Here is a 16,443-nt window from a genome sequence, read left to right on the forward strand (position 1 = left end):
GATTTCCCCCAAGAAATTGTTTGAAGGCATTTAATGCCAATTCATCCTCATGCCTAACATTTGAAATGTCAGCCTTCTTAGGGACCAAACTGCAAAGGATAGAACAGATTTACGTGTAATCTTAAACAGGCAAACACCCTCGGGTAAGAAAACAAGTCCCTTGTAAAAGAAGGTAAAATTTTGAAAATAAATGGAGTGATTCATTCTAAAAAGTCAAGTGTTACGAAAAATCTATCTGCAAGGACGCTAAGGTTGCTTTGCAGCGAGGTTTCCTGTCTCTTGCTAATTTTGAAACAAAATGCCACACTTAATTAGCCAGCCAGATTCTCATCCTGCCCTAGCCCGATGGGGAGAAATGGCATTAAGGAAAAGACTCCCTCAGGCTCTATTAGTGCCCTAATGAGAGAGTGGGAGGAGGGAGGTGTTGGGATGGGGACAAGGCAGCCACTACTGCCACACAGACTTCAGAAAGCGCAGGATCTGAGCATCCTGGTCAAATGGGGTGCTCCCAATTACACTCTGACAGGGGTCTCTGGCCACAGCTATCCCTACAGGGTTCTATGCAGGAAACAAATGTACCAACCAACACTCCACACAGGCCCACCTGATCTCGCAACCCTCTTCCTGTAAGGTATGAATTACATCCAAGAGGGAGAAAATATGCCCACAAGATCACCTAACACCTGTCAGTGATTTCATCACCAGCAACCAACAGATGGAAGGCAGTACTGATTTTCATTCAAATGGGCAAAACAGGGAGATTCTGCAAGCTACAGATCGGTGAAGCTGACATCAACCCTTCAACAGATCCTACAGCTTATTACAGTTATTAAACACACACTTAGGAGAAGAAGTGATCAGTTTAGAAGTAAGCATGGGCTCACTAAACAGAAATCATTTCACACTATCTTTCCTTGAAAGGGAAATGGCAAATCTCTAAGTTAGAGCCAGCAATCTGTTAAGGTCTCCTATGATAAAGGTTAACTGGATGGAGAGGTGTGGGCTGAATAGTAATATAATTAGGCAAATTTAGAACTGGCTGGATTCTAAGGTGTTTCAACAACAGACCAATATTAGTCTGGAGGAGGCTTTAGTGGTGTGACCTGGGACTCCATCCCCAGATTTAGTGAAGGTCTGCAAGGGATCACATAATTCATAGCTCAGAAGGGGCTATGATTATTGTGGGTGACCACATACGCATGCAAAAAAGATTCTGACAGATTGCAGAAAATAATCAAATCTAAGTAAACATATTCTTAAGGATCACAGATATAAGATTTGGGACTCTGTTCTCATTTGTTCAGGTATAAAACTGATGAACAAGCCTTTGGAGTTTTGGTTGACAAAAAGGTCAGTGAGTCAACACAGTGTAATGTGATTGTCAGAAAAGCTAATACAATCTCAAGCTGTAATTATGTAAATTCAGATAATATCTAGATAAGCTGACCCTTTGTGCTTCGGGCAGACCCCCCTGGAGTCCGTGTTCAGGTTTGTGGGGTGGGCTCAGATACGAACAGCCAGGATTGTGATGAAACTTGAACCCTTATCATGTAAGAAATGGCCAAATGACCATGGGAATCTTTCAGAGAGAAAACTTCTGCAGGTCTCTGAAGGCTGGCCAGTCCCTTAGGCAAGGATGGCTGATGTCAGAATGGCCTCCTAAGGAGATGGCACTTTGTGGTCACTAGAAATGCTCTGCCAAGGGCTGGGTGACCACTTGCTGAGCATGCTGCCATGGGGTTAGGCATAGATGACTCTAGGGGGCATCTGCAGTCCTTCCATGTCCCCTCCCTCAAGTAACACACTCTCATTTTCCTTGGTAAGCACTCCCCTTTCCTGATGTTCAGTCCACTTGGTTTGTGACCCCACCCTCTGGCTATGCACGTGTGCATGACTCGGGTGTGGCCAATCAGAATATCAGACATGTCCGGGGATGGGAGGGTGACCAAAGCTGGCCTCCTTCTCCTGGGGTTCTGACAGGACAGAAAGCAAACCCAGAGCTGCGGGTGGCCCTCCTATTACAGGTCACTATGAGAGCAGCCGGCCAGAGGTCAGGGCCCCCACAGAGAGAAGCGGAGTGGAGATGGAGAAGGGCAGCCTCTCTGAAGAACTGCATCTGAGCCACCAGGGACTAGGAGGCGGCCAACACCTGGTCTCAACGACAAGGGCCTAGGACACTTTTGAACCCAAGAGTCAATATTCTGTAGACCTTTACAATATGGATAAGAAAGGGTTGGGAATGTGGCAAGGGGGCAGACCCAGAGAAAGTTCAAGTGGAAGGAGAAACTTTAGGTTTAAAAGACTTTAGGGACATAGCTACCAGTTGCAATGTGGTTTCAAACAAATTAAAAAAAAATTATTTTTATAAAAAAAAAATTAGGAGACAATCAGAGAAATCTGAATACTGAGTGGATATTTGCCGATATTTAGGGATTATCGGATCTTTTGAGGTTATGATAGATTATGATTTTTTTTAAGAGTTACTTAGTGAAGGGTGCCTTAGTGAAGAGTTACTTAGTGAAGGGTGGATCAGTGGGTTAAGCTATCTGACTCCTGATTTTGGCTCAGGTCATAATCTCACAGTTCATGGGTTCCAGCCCCCCGTCAGGCTCTGCGCGGACAGCACGGAGCCTACTTGGGATTCTGTCTCCCTCTCTCTCGGCCCCTCACCCCCCAAATTAACAAATAAACATTAAAATAAATAAAATAAATAAAAATGTTTTAAAAACGAGTTACTTAGTGAGATGTTTACGAAGGAAATGATACAATGCTTGGGCGCTGCTTCAAAGTAAATCCACTGAAGGGGAGGGGGAGAGGGCATGATGAATTGGTGATCCTTGTATCTGAGCACTGGGTACAAGGGGGTTCACTGTGCTATTTTCCCTACTGGTGTGATGTCTGAAGTTTTCCGTAATAAAAAGTCAAAAAAATAAATAAATAAATGGCAAGAGAAATATATACAGCCCAGACCCCGCTCCCTACTCCCAGCTCAAAGGTAAATCCATTAGAATCCGTTCAGGAAAACTGAGCAACCAGTTGGTCAAAGAGCTGGTCTAGAATTCTACCCAGAGTCAAAGGCATGGTGTGTCATCAAATCAACAAGTGACCAGTAACTACCCCTGTCCTAGTGAGAAACTGGGGAGAAACAAGATTACATTTTGGGCCACTAGATGCAGAGTCTAGGTGCTGAGGACAGGTGTGATACAAAGAAAGAAAAGCTGAGAATTTTTCTCTCCTGTCATCTGAAACAGCCAAAACACAGGAACTGAAATATTGAAGTGCCTAGGGTAAACATTTAAAGGGCACTTACCATGCACTAGGCACTGTTCTAAACTCTTTTTGAATAGTAACTCATTTAACCCTTTAACAACAACTCTACGAGGTAGATACTGTTATCTCCATTTTAATGACCAGGACCTAGAGACACACAAGTTGGGTAACCTGCACCAAAACTGCATTGCTAGAAATCCACCAAGGTGTGATTCAAACCCAAAAGACCCAGACCCAGAACCCATACTCTTAGCCACCGTGTGACAGATTTTAAACGTTCACTTCTAATAGCGGAGAATTTGTGAAGGTCCGTGGATATAAATGCTTTTTTAAGCTGCAGTCACTCAAGCACGTGCCCAGAGCTGAGAAAACGCTATCCTCACACCTACATTCACTGCCATCCAGAGAGAGGTCAGAGGTAACACTATGATTTTTCCCTATAGCTGGTTGTTCTGCCCAATCTGTATATTTCACATCAAACCCTGAAAAATGACTAACAGATGAGGCAGCTGTGCTGTGAGGCACCACGATCAAAAGAAAACTGTCTTGACCCAAAGAAAACTGTCTTGACCTGATCACGTTTAAAGGGGGAAAAGGCAACATCTTCTGATTCCATTCAGATTTTTGTCCCTAGCATACTGACGAAAAAAGACAAGTAAAACTCTATAAAACCGATTCATCTGGATAAAATTCCCCTAGGAAAACAAAGAGGGAAACCCTATCCCTAGAACAGCAAAACTCACCACACCCTCTTTACGAGTATTCAACTATGATCTGAGATGAAAGCATTCTTCACCGTAGAAATATTACTTGAATTTACCTGTAATTGGTGTCTACCTTGAAATAAGACAATGGGGAGTGGGGGAGTGATAAGATGTAACTGAAAGGAATGCTGAACTGTAAGCTTAAATGGTTTCTTGAAAAGGATTTTAAGTGTAGTTCATACAAAAATACACTGTATATCTGGTCCAAGAGTTACGACCAGCAAGCAGCAGAAAATTTATGTTTGCTTTTAATCATGGATGCCACAGAACAAAAGTTTCCATTACAGGGTTTCGCTCGAGAATAACAGCACTCAAGCAACTTTCAATTACTATACTTCTTACTTGTCATAAAGCAGAAAGCACATGTTTGAGATTTCACTGGAAGTTAGAACAGCAGTTTCTGAAAACCTCATAAAAGGGAGGACTGATTTAGTCCTAGGATCTCGGCAGGACACCTGAAGTTCAATTTTGTCTCAGAACAAAAAGCACTAAAGCAGCCCGCAGGCTTTGCATAGGATGAAGGGGAGTTGGGGCCACTTCACTGGCTGATCTAAAAAAAGCCAAATCATTAAAAGGCCCTTAGAAACCACCACCACCACCACCACCACCACCACATCTCAGAAAGGCAGCAGCAGCAAAGAAGTTCTGGCTCTCCTGTCTTCCAGGCAACAGCAAATGCTTTCAGCAGTTAAACTACTTCTATCTTATTTCAGGGTCTTCTATGCATATCTAGGGTGAATCCACACCAAAAACCATTTGTTGAAAAGAGAACTTTCAGCTCCCTCCTCTTCCACAGAGAATGTTTGATGTGAACATTTTGTAAGATACGATTTCACAAACAGAAAGGACCGAGTTGAATTTAAGGGACTTCAGCTGAGCTCTTTCATCCAACACTGTGACCCTAATCTAATAATTGGTTCTCTTGCTTCAATTCTCCAACTCGAATATACTTTGAAAAGTTAAAACGTTTAGTATCTACTGATTGCTAGTTGCTCGAAGATGTAATAGGCATGTATTTTGAGTTCCTTGGAAGAAAGATTCCGGAGAAACACAAACTATGAAACATAAAAGCATGGAATGATAGGTCTACAGATAGGAGACTATTTTAATGGCCTAAGATTTTTGACATTTCCAAGTCTTTTCCTGTTTTTGAGCACAGAATTACAGGGCAATGGAGTTACACATCCATTTGCTTGTTTAAGTGCCTTTTACAGCACTCGTTAAGAAACAAAAACAAAAACACCCACATACTATGGATATATACAATTATACAATTCAATTAAGGCTCAACTCTAATATTAAATATTAAAATCAAGCTACACAATAGTGAAAGCACACATTTCAACTTACACGATGTGGAAGCTACCATGTGTTCAAGTTCCCAATCTAAAAGTCCCATGCCTGCTTTTCTGTGATCACATAGTCTCAGCACCTAAGGAACTGATCATCTCCCCCCCTCTTTGGTTGGTTTCCATCCTCAAAGAGCTTACAGTCTAATAATGAAACAAACACAGCCTAAGTGCTAGGGCATTTGCGCAGAAGATCTATGGAAGCCCACAGAATCATCCCACCTAGAGGACAAAGAGACAAGAAAGCTTCTTAGGGAAACAGGGGAACCAGGACTGAAGTTTAGAAGTTCCAAACTCAGCCAGCTGGGAGGGAAAAGAACACTGTGCAGGTGAGACAGGAGACAGGAGAATAGTCAGGGACCATGCTCTAGAATTTGGACTTGACCCCAAAAGCTATGAAGAACAATTACAGAATTCTTAGGTAGGAGAATGATATGATCAAAGTTGTGATTTTGGACTTGACCATTCCAGAAACAGTCTAGAGCAGCGCTGCTCAAGGCTCAAGGCAGGTTTGCAACCCAGTGCTTTCCCATAAGCTGCTACTGGCCCCAAACGAGGTAAGTACAGAAATTGAGAATGAGTACTCAGCAGTTCAACATTGCAGCAACAACCAAGCCTGTGATCAACAGGCTCCTCTTGTTGAAAAGGACAGAGACCAGCCTGTGTGAGGTCAACTTAGCGGGGAGTTGCATGTGATTCAACCTCAACAGGAGTCATGCTTAGTAAGGCCACTTGGATTGGTGTGTGACGGATTGGAAATTAACAAAATAAAATAAAACTGATCATTGATTATAGGCAGTTTGAGAAGATGGTCTGAGAACCATTCCAGGCATCAAGATTGGAAGCAAGGAGCCCCAGGAGAAGCTGCTGGTGGTACACAGTCGTCCAGATGAAACCTCAACTCAAGCCGTGATGATAGGGATGGCAAGAATTGTTCAGAGTTGAGATGTGTTAAGGAAATCGCATCAGCAAGACTCTGTGGATGTGAGGGGTGCCAGAGAAGCAAGGATGACTCTTGAGACTTCAGAACTCTTACTTCTTTTTTAAATTTTTTTATGAGTTTTTAAAAAAAATTTTTTAAGTTTATTTCGAGAGAGAGAGAGGGAAACAGAGCACATGAGCAAGGGAGGGGAAGAGAGAGAGGCAGAGAGAGAGAATCCCAAGCAAACTCCATGCTGTCAGCACAGAGCCCGATGTGGGGCTTGAACTCGAATTGTGAGATCATGACCTGAGCCGAAGTCAGGAGCTCAACGCTTAACCAGCTGAGCCACCCGGCACCCCACCCCCCCCCTTTTTTTTTTAATTTGAGAGAGAGAGCAAGTGGGGGTAGAGACAGAGAGAAAGGGAGAGAATCTTAAGCAGGCTCCACACCATCAGCTTTAATTTTTTTTTTTTGGGGGGGGGAATGTTTATTTATTTTTGAGAGAGAAAGAGAGAGAGAGAGAGAGTCAGAGTGCGAGCCAGGGAGGGGCAGAGAGAGAGGCAGACACAAAATCTGAAGCAGGCTCCAGGCTCTGAACTGTCAACACAGAGCCCAACGTGGGGCTCGAACCCTCGAACCACAAGATCATGATTTGAGCTAAAGTCGAACACTTAACTGACCAAACCACCCAGGCGCCCCAACTCTTACTTCTTTTTAAGATAACAGCCAGATATAAAGCAACAGTACGCAAGAACCTCATGAGAGCCAGGATCTGCAAAAAGATTCCAAATTCATAGCCATTTTCTTCGAGTGCCTTTGAATAAGTAGCATGGTAAATTAATAAAATACAGAAAAGTAAGCACTCTGGTGGTTAACACTGAGCACCGCTGGGAATTGAGAACGCAAAGAGAAGAAAATATCCTATGCCAAGCCTATGCTCTCCCGCTTGAAAGGAAATCATCCCTCGAGGAGCCTGGTCTATTCAGATAGGGGCTAGCTAGAGTCCTAGAGCCCCAAGCCTTATCAAAAATAAAAATAAAAAAAGACCCCCTCCACCTCCCATACACAGAGCGACTCAGTCCCCACCCCAGCTGTGTATCACACAAAGCCTCCTTTTTCAAATTTGTGCAGATACTAAAACAAGGCCTCAAAACCAAAAGGAAGAGTGATAAAAAGAGGGTGGGGGAGGGGGAGAAATGAGGGTAAATGAAATCAATGACCCTAACCTCAAAACCCACAGCTTTCCTCTGTGCTCTGGTGCACATCCCAACCTCTATCAATCAGCAAGAGCTGTGAACAGCTAGCCAGTCAGGCCTGAGTCCCTAACTGGAGGCCTGAATCGTAAGGCGCAGTGGCTACAAGTCTGGGCAAACCTATCCTACAGCATTCCAGAGCTAGGAAGGGAGGTGGCCGTGTTAGAGGGTGTGTTAGTTAGAGTCTCCACTGCTCCAGAGAGCAGGCACCATCCCTTTCCCAAGCTGAAAGAGCAGCAGCCCTACAACCTTCACGCTGCCCGGATTTAAGAGGGCAGGATCAGCGACAGACGCGCCTAATAGCTCTGGCAAACCGCAGAACCAGCACCAAGTGCGTAATTAATCTCTCTCAAGAAGGGTGCCTCATCATCTTAAAGTTGTTACCCTTTATCCCGTCTGGGCCTCATTGATCTGATGTCTCAAGTTTCACTGGCAAATGTGAGTATGGAGCTCAGTAAATCTCAGGACTACCAGTTCTTTAAGGAACAGTTTTGTTTTGTTTTTAAGTTTATTTATTTATTTTGAAAGAGAGAGCAGGGGAGGAGCAGAGAGAGAGAGAGAGAAAATCCCAAGCAGGATCCACACTATCAGCACAGAGACAGACACAGGGTTCAACCCCATGAACTGTGAGATCATGACCTGAGCCGAAATCAAGAGTTGGACACTTAATAAGCCACCCAGGAACCCCAAGAATAGTATTTTCTAAATATTCATTTGCTTTCATTGCTTCATTCTTCCAGGTCTTTCTCCTCAATTATAATCTCTTCTAGGGCAATTCTTTCAACTCCTTCACCATACCCCCCTGTACACTTAGAAGTCATTTGTTTGAAAAGTTAAAAAATATACCTTGTAACCGCAATTCTGTAATGTGATATATTCCAAAGTCTCAGGAGATGAAAGAATTACTAGATTTCATGAGAATTTTTTAACGATAGCTAGCACTTAGTGAGCACATACTATCTGCCGGGCAGATGCTATTATCATCTCATTTTACAGATAAGGAACCTGTGGCACAGACACGTAGGGTAACTTTCACAAGGTCACACAGCTATCAAATGACAGAGCCAGGATCTGAACTCAGGCAGGTGGACATCAGTCCCTATTTTTACCTACTATATACTAGACGTCTTCATTATGCAGAGAAAAATGAAAGATTACAAACCACATTACAAATAATGGAGCAAGGAAAAAGCCTCTCAAGGAAAATTGCTTTTATTACTTTAATTGGACTGTTGTCTTTTATTAGACAGATCCAAGTCCTGGAAACAAAGTGAACAGAGGGAGCCTGTCCTGGCTGATCCAGGCTCCTTTTGCAGAAGGCAGAAAACCCTATCTTCAAAGCTGTGCTTTTTCTGCTTTTAGCACCATGAAAGTGGTCAGTGTCCTAGAAGTTATTCTCTTAGTGGTCAGGGTATCGGGATTTGAGGGAAGATGAGCTGGGAGAGATGGAGCTATAAAACTGCTTGGGTTGGAGGGCAGGGGGAAGCACCTGGGTGGCTCAGTCAGTTAGGCATCCAATTCGGCACAGATCATGATCTCACAGCTTGTGAGTTCAGGCCCCGTGTTGGGCTCTGTGCTGACAGCTCAGAGCCTGGAGCTTGCTTCAGATTCTGTGCCCCCCTCTCTCTCTGCCCCTCCCTGGCTCACACTCTGTCTCTTTGTCTCTCTCTCAAAGATAAAAAAGATTGCCTGGGTTGGTACCAAACCTTGCCCCATTCCAAAGAGCCAAAGGGATTCCAGTGAATTCTAGGCCACACCTCTGATTTAGTCTGAACCAAAAGAACCACCCAGAGCAAACAACCCAGACAGGGAAACAGGAAGATTCCCCTTCCCCTGACTGGAGCAGGCAGACCGGAGCAGGTAGACTGGACCAGAGCCTCCTGACTGCCACTCATTGGCCCCAACTTTCTCTTTTCCTTTCTGTCTGGCAGGAAGGTCTAGGGCCAAGCCAGACCCCAGCAAACCTGTCTAAGACCAGCGGTCCTGCACCATTTGATGTCAGTGCAACCACACTGACCAAATGTATTCCATCAGGTATCCAGCCCAGGCAAAATGAAGTCCAGTGGCTTTAAAACCAAACTCCGTGCTGCCCTCTCTGATGCTGAAGCAGAAGATCCTGGGGATCCACTCTCCTGTTCGGCCAGCAAAGTAAGTTATCCCCACCCGAAGGAACACATCAAATTCCCAAAGTCCGAATCATCACCACTTTTCAACCATTCATTTCATTCTCTCTCTCCGGAAATCTGAAAAATGTCTCCCAACAAAAGGAAAAGCAAACCTACTTATTAAAACAAGTCCAACTGCCTTGACTTCAAGATTATAGGTTTCCTGACAAAACTGCTCTTATAAAGGTAGTCAAAGTTCTATTATCATTTAATTACAATTTTTATACAGCTATTTATATGTGTGTGCTTGGAAGCCAAAAAAATGAAGCTTCAGTTATTTTTGCACCTACCACAAAAGCAAGCAGAAACAGGACAACCATCCATAAAGCATTTTTTTTGTTTTGTTTTGTTTAAAGATGCTGGAGTCCTTTTATTTGCTGTTTTCTCACAGCTTCAGTCAAGGTGAGCAGAGCCAGGCAAAATGCAAGCCTAACATATATGGTCATCCCCAGACTTTCTTACTACATAAAGGGGAAATTAATAAAAGAAGAAAAAAATACCACACGGCATTTTCTTTCCCCACCATAATCTTTCAATTTTCTTTAGAGAAATGCCAGCCAATAACTAATTAGAACCATATCCTTTGTTATCCCAGTGGGAAGAAGTATATGAATGGTTTGAAAGAACAAATGTTAACGAGAACTTTAAAAAACTTAGTAATCTGGAACTCCTGTTTGCCCTTCAGTGTAAAACAAAATTCTATTCTTTGAAACTATTATAGTTGGCGAAACAACATGGACAGGGGCCATCAGCAAAAAGGTAAGCGTTCACCGCTCAGCACCCTGAACTGGGGATGCCCTGGGCTTTTCCCTGTTTTTATCACGAAACTGCCATTACAAGCTCACAGACTTCTAAGCATCTCAGTTTCAAACAGAGAGACAAAAACTCAACCTTACAAAAAAGGGAATTGTTTACTTTCTTTGGTTTCAAGGGAGAAAATAATTCCTTTCAGAGGGAGTACATAGCTGTTGTCATTTCTGAAAATATGTTTTCCATAAAAAACACAGCTGGAGTCTTTTTACCTGGCATATCACTACGGATGGTTTCCGGGATCAGACAGACCTTGAGTTGCCTATTCATGAACATCCAGGAGTAGAAACTACCTCTTCAAAAACTGGATTTGTTTTACACAACAAAGTGAACCAGAGGATGCGAGACAGAAAAACTCCGAGCGACAAATAAATGTTTAAGATGCTATGCACCATGGTTTGGGCATGTTCAGCATTCTGAACTGTATTTTCAAATGAGGGTCTGCCCTGTGTCATCCAGACTCTCATCCTGGTGGAATCGGCAGGTCCAGACTAGGGCCACTTTTTGTGTGTGTGCAGGGGACTAGCCCCGGCAGACAGAACCAGGCATGGCATATAGCATATGAAATAGTCTCCTTTTTCAAGAAAAAGCTTTAAGTATTTGGAAAACATCGCAATCTGCTCCATGTTTTTACCATCCAGCAAATTTACTTCCTCCACTGTGAAAAAAAACAACAGGCCTCAGGTCTATAACAGCTTCCCATCATGTTCGCATGAGCTAGAAATCACGTGTATTGCCCAATAAGGACGTTATTTTACACATACTGGTATATACAATAGAAACTTGCCATAACAATAAAAATATTTTTTGGTAAATCACTTTCTGAATATTATGTCTCCCCAAAAGGATCATAAAAACAACCACCAAGGAAAACAAAGAATTCCCATATTTTTAAAGCAAAAAAGGACTGGCCATTCATATTCATGCACTATCAAGTATATAACCCAACTATGAGCAAGATCACCTAAAAAGTGGTTAAAATGCCAAGTTTTGCCTCTGTGTGGTTAGTGAGCTCATGTTTTTCCAATGTGAAGTTTACAAACTGTATTTGTTAAACTGTATTTCATGCTTTAAATCCTAAATCCGCACCTCACACTATTTGGAGATGATTTACTCGAGACATTTGGGGTCACAATATAAAGCCTTTTGGTCTTACTAAATCTAAATCATGCTTCTCAACAAGACTCTGTAGACATAAAAGAAACACATGGCATGCCGTTACCATCCTCCCCAGGGGCACCTCCACACCCCCAGAACAGCCCTTCTTCTCCTGTCCACTCCATAAACTAAGATTCTCCTCAGAAAGGGAAGGTGCAGGATCCACACGTTGCATCACGCATACAAATTAAGCAAGAACGCTCCAAAACTTTTCCTGCTTCGATTTATGACAAGATTTCCTGAATCCCTTTTATTAAAACAGACAGCTTCATCCAACAGATGCACTCAAAAACCCAAACTAATTTCAGCAGCAAAATGCTGGGAATGAGTAGTTGACAGCGAAGTATAAATTTCCCCAAAGCCTCGTTTTTCCAGTTAACCTAAGGGATCAGTTCAGCATTTAATTTCGAAGTGTGCCAAGACGACAGTGGCCCACCGACCAAGCAACTAAGACCTGCAAAGACGGGTCTGTTCCTGCGCCTGAGAGGCATCTGGGGAGGACTGCTGGACAGGCAGACAATGAAAAGCTCCCCGGTGGCCACTAGTCGAGCCCGCGGGGGCGGAGGGAGGAGGGATGAGGGAGGAGGGAGAAGGGGAGAGGAGTGAGCGCCCTTCTCACCCAAAGCCACGGTCAGCGGCTGCCTCTCCGGGGCACGGGGCGGCCTGGCCTCGGAGTCCCGGGTCACGGGGGAAGGGGTCCCCTGAAAAGAAGATTCCTCTCAGAGAGAGGAAACTTCCTGGTTTGGGCATTATGGGTAGGGGGCGAGCGCCAACCCCCCACCACTACAGGTATCCGCCGGGAGTCTGGAGGCTGAGGGAAGGAAACAGCCCCTCCCCGCGCCCACGGTGGAGGTTGGGGGTCACGGGGTCGGGACCCCCGGCGCAGCCGCCCACTAAGCAAGGCTCCCGACGCGTGGGGATCTGGCTCTTGGCTCCTTGGGACAGAAGCCGGGATCGGGGGCCTGGGGGTGTCAAACTTCCCCCACGGGCGCGGCCTGGCACCCGCACCGAGGAGTTGCCGCGGGAGCCCCAACCCGGCGGGATCCTCGGACAGAGGCGGGCATAGACAGAGGAAGGCGACACTAAGGGACACGAGGGGAAGCGTGTGCAAAGATACAGGAGCGGGGCCGAGGGGCCCGCGTGTTGCGGGTGGGGCCGGCGAACACCCCGCTTCCCCGAACGCGCGGGCTGCGCACCGAGGCCGGGGGCGCCAACGAGGCCCGCGCAGCTCACCTTCCTGTGCTTCTCCTTGTAGGGCAGCGCCAGCCACGGCATGTCCCGCACGAAGTCCTGCCACTGCCGCTGGTCTTGGTCCGAGGACACGAAGACGATCTCCAGGCGGCGCAGCGGCTCGGGCTCCGCGGCCGCCCCGGCCCCCGGCCCCGGCCCGGCCCCGGCCCCCGGCCCGGCCGCGGCGTCCCCCCTCAGGCGGCCGTAGAAGGCGGCCAGACTGCCGCTGAGCTGCGCGCAGGGGGCGCTCAGGCTGCAGCCGAAGTAGAGCCCGAGCAGCGAGATGCCGCGGGAGCCCAGCGAGTGCACGTCCACCTCCTCGCCGCCGCCCGTCACCAGCTTCTCGCCGAGCAGCTCCTCCAGGAAGCCCGACATCCTGGCCCACCGCAGCCCGGGCACGCGGGCGGGCAGGCGGCTGCAACCCCGCTCCCTCGGTCCTCGCGGCGGGCGGAGGCGGCGGCGGCAGCGGCGGCGGCGGCGGCTGAGGCGGGCGGCGGGCGAGGGGCAGAAGAGAGCCCCGCCCACCAGGGCCCGCCCCTTGCCCGCCCCTCCGACCCGCCCCCGGCCCGCCCCCTCCGTGGCTGTCCCGGGCCGCGCTCTGGGCCCTAATCTGCTGCAGCTGGCGATCCCGCGCAGGCTTCCACCGCGTGGCCGAATTGCTCGGGAAAGAGCCCTAGCAAGAAGGCTGGCCGGAAACGCCCCACTCTGAGGGCATGCCCGAGGCTAAGTGCAGAAAGGAGAGGGGTCACCTAGCCGGCCTCTCTGAGGCTGCAGTCGGTGCGGAGCTGGACTGGTCCCCCACCCTCCGAGCTCTCAGTTCTCTCTGGACTTCTCCAAACATTCCCATAGTCCCCCTACCCGAGTGCTCGGCTCTCTCTCTCTCTCTCTGTCTCTTTCCCTGCGCAAGGCCTAACCGGCCATTTCGTACCCCATCTCGGAATGCTTACAAGTACTTAGCATCTATACACAATCACCACTTCATCAGGCTGGGGCTTGCTAGCACTTATTTCTCTATCGTGTGTTTTGTGTATGTTTCGTCTACCTTAAGAGGACTGGAGGACGCCGCCTCTTGCATTTCTCGGGTAGCTAAGCACACATGAGGGAGTCCTTGAGACTGGCGAGTGGCTCGCGGGTTGCGCTGTGGGAGTTCAGTACACAGGTCGCAGTGAGTGGCTCTCTTCCATCTCCGCAAGTGTATGAAACAGATGCCGCAGCAGCTTTAAATCCATGCTGGCTGCACTCCTGAATCGGTTCTATACTTTCTATCAAGTCTGTTGATAGTTAAGACAAATTCTAGGAATTATTTATTTATTTATTTATTGCCAGCTGGCAAGATGCTACCCTATGCTTGGATTGAACAGGTGGTCTGTGGCAAGCCTTCCCGCCCCCCCCCCCATACACACGAAAAAATAAAATGCATACCGTGCCAACCTGCAATAGAAGAGGACCTTCAGTTGTGTGTGTGCTCAGCTACCAGCAACCCAGTGAAAGGAAAAGACGCCCCTCTCACCGCCCTCCACCATGCCTTTGCAAGTTATTTCTTGGGCATCTAGCGCCATCTAATGGAAAGAGTGAAAAAATGAGATCTGCCAGAGCCCAGTATGTGAAGAGATACTGGCAGGCAAGCAAAGTATTTCTACTTTATAGCGGCTTTCCACCCACACAAGCATACAGACACACACACACATCATAGCACACTTTACAAGAGTTAATTTAAACCTCAATATCATCGCAAGATTTTGGCACAAATTTTCATGCCTAAGGTTCTCAATTTGTCTAGGCTAGAACAAGGAATTGTCGTTTTTCAGCTCAGTGAAATGTTAACCACACAAACTGATGAAAGAGGTGGAGGTGGGAGCCTAGAGTGGATTGGCAGCCCTAAAACTTACACCCGCTTTCTTAGTATCCACCTAATATATCTGCTCACTTCACAAGAATGATCTGTGGATTGAAGACTGCCTTTAAACAAGCAAGATTCCTATCACAAAAAGGAAATTCTGAGTTAAGTCTTAAAGTGTCATGCCAAAATTCTGTGCCACTGCAGGGGCAGACTTACAATAAAACACAAAGGAAACATCACTTTTTACTGAAAATATATTAAAGCTATGAACATAACAGACATTAAGTTATTAGATATCTTTAAAAATCCTGGGGGCGCCTGGGTGGCTCAGTCGGTTGGGCCTCCAGCTTCAGCTCAGGTCATGATCTTGCAGTCTGTGAGTTCAAGCCCCACATTGGGCTCTGCACTGACAGCTCAGAGTCTGGAGCCTGCTTCAGATTCTGTCTCCATCCTTCTCTGCCCCTCCCCTGATCTCACTGTGTGTGCGTGTCTCTCTCTCTCTCTCTCAAAAACAAAATAAAAACATTTAAAAAAATTGTTTTTAATCCTGAAAGGAGGGGCACCTGGGTGGCTCAGTCGGTTAAGCGTCCAACTTCGGCTCAGGTCAGGATCTCATGGCTTGTGAGTTCAAGCCCCGCGTCGGGCTCTGTGCTGACAGCTCAGAGCCTGGAACCTGCTTCAGATTCTGTGTCTCCTGTTCTCTCTGCCCTTCCCCTGCTCACACTCTGTTTGTCTGTCTCGCTCTCAAAAATAAACATTAAAAAATTTATTTTAATCCTGAAAGCAGGGGTGACTAGAAGGCTCAGTTGAGAGAACCTGAGACTTTTGATGTCAGTCAAGTCCCACGTTGGACATAGAGATTACTTTTTAAAAAGGGAAAAATCCTGAAAGTCATATTTGAAATACCCATCAGTGGATCAAATTAGGCACCACTGAAATCACGTGAGACAGATAGATCCTACGTTCTGACATTTTCAAATGAACACTGAAGAGATGTAAAAGGACTACAAATAAGCATTTATATCCTATGGAAGCAAAGGTGTGGAGGTAGGTGAAGTGGGAATTCGGGGGATCACAAAGTTGGGAAAAGAGTGAAGTCATTATTAGCATACTTAACTTTGGTCCACTAGGTGCAAGTCTGATATAAAGAGGCAGCTTGTTCAGCCTTTTACTTTTATTATTTCACAGGAAAGCACTTTCCACTGGAGTATATCCAAACCAGCATCTGGCACCTGGGAAAGTGAGAGTTTGAGCATACTGCACATGAAATATAAATAAAATTTAGAGAATTGTTGGTGCAGCAGGCCTTGGTTAGAAGCCAAATATCACAGCTGCCTTTTAAAGGGGTGTGGAAAGAGGGGATTTGCAATGGAAATGATTCCAAAATCATAATTCTAGTGGGTGTTTGTTACAAGAAGAAGCCCAAGGAGACTCATTTGGCTTCCTGTAAAGAATAGCCAACATCCTTTGACTTGTGAAAAGCACTCTCTCTGCTTATGCAGTTCAAGAGACCCACTTAAAGATAATGTCCCTACTGGTACTTAGCTAGTCATATTATATGAGTTGACTGGCTATTCTGAAAATTATTATTGTATTAAAATATGTATTAGGGAACCACAACGTGCCTGCCTAACATTGTATGGAACATACACATTTACAGAATTTCCCTTTTGAGAAATTGC

At 46.0% G+C, this 16,443-nt stretch overlaps 1 protein-coding gene across 1 annotated transcript in view; it reads right to left on the reverse strand.

The window, feature by feature from the left end:
- Window positions 1-13,414, reverse strand: part of NXN (nucleoredoxin) — a 159,417-nt gene extending 146,003 nt beyond the window's left edge. Inside the window, exon 1 of the mRNA XM_047833269.1 lies at window positions 12,925-13,414. Coding sequence (XP_047689225.1) covers window positions 12,925-13,296 — 372 coding nt within the window. The 5' untranslated portion in view covers window positions 13,297-13,414. The remainder of the gene's footprint in view (window positions 1-12,924) is intronic.
- Between the last annotated feature and the right edge of the window lie 3,029 nt (window positions 13,415-16,443).

Source organism: Prionailurus viverrinus, chromosome E1 (genome assembly GCF_022837055.1).
Source record: "Prionailurus viverrinus isolate Anna chromosome E1, UM_Priviv_1.0, whole genome shotgun sequence".
NCBI lineage: Eukaryota > Metazoa > Chordata > Mammalia > Carnivora > Felidae > Prionailurus > Prionailurus viverrinus.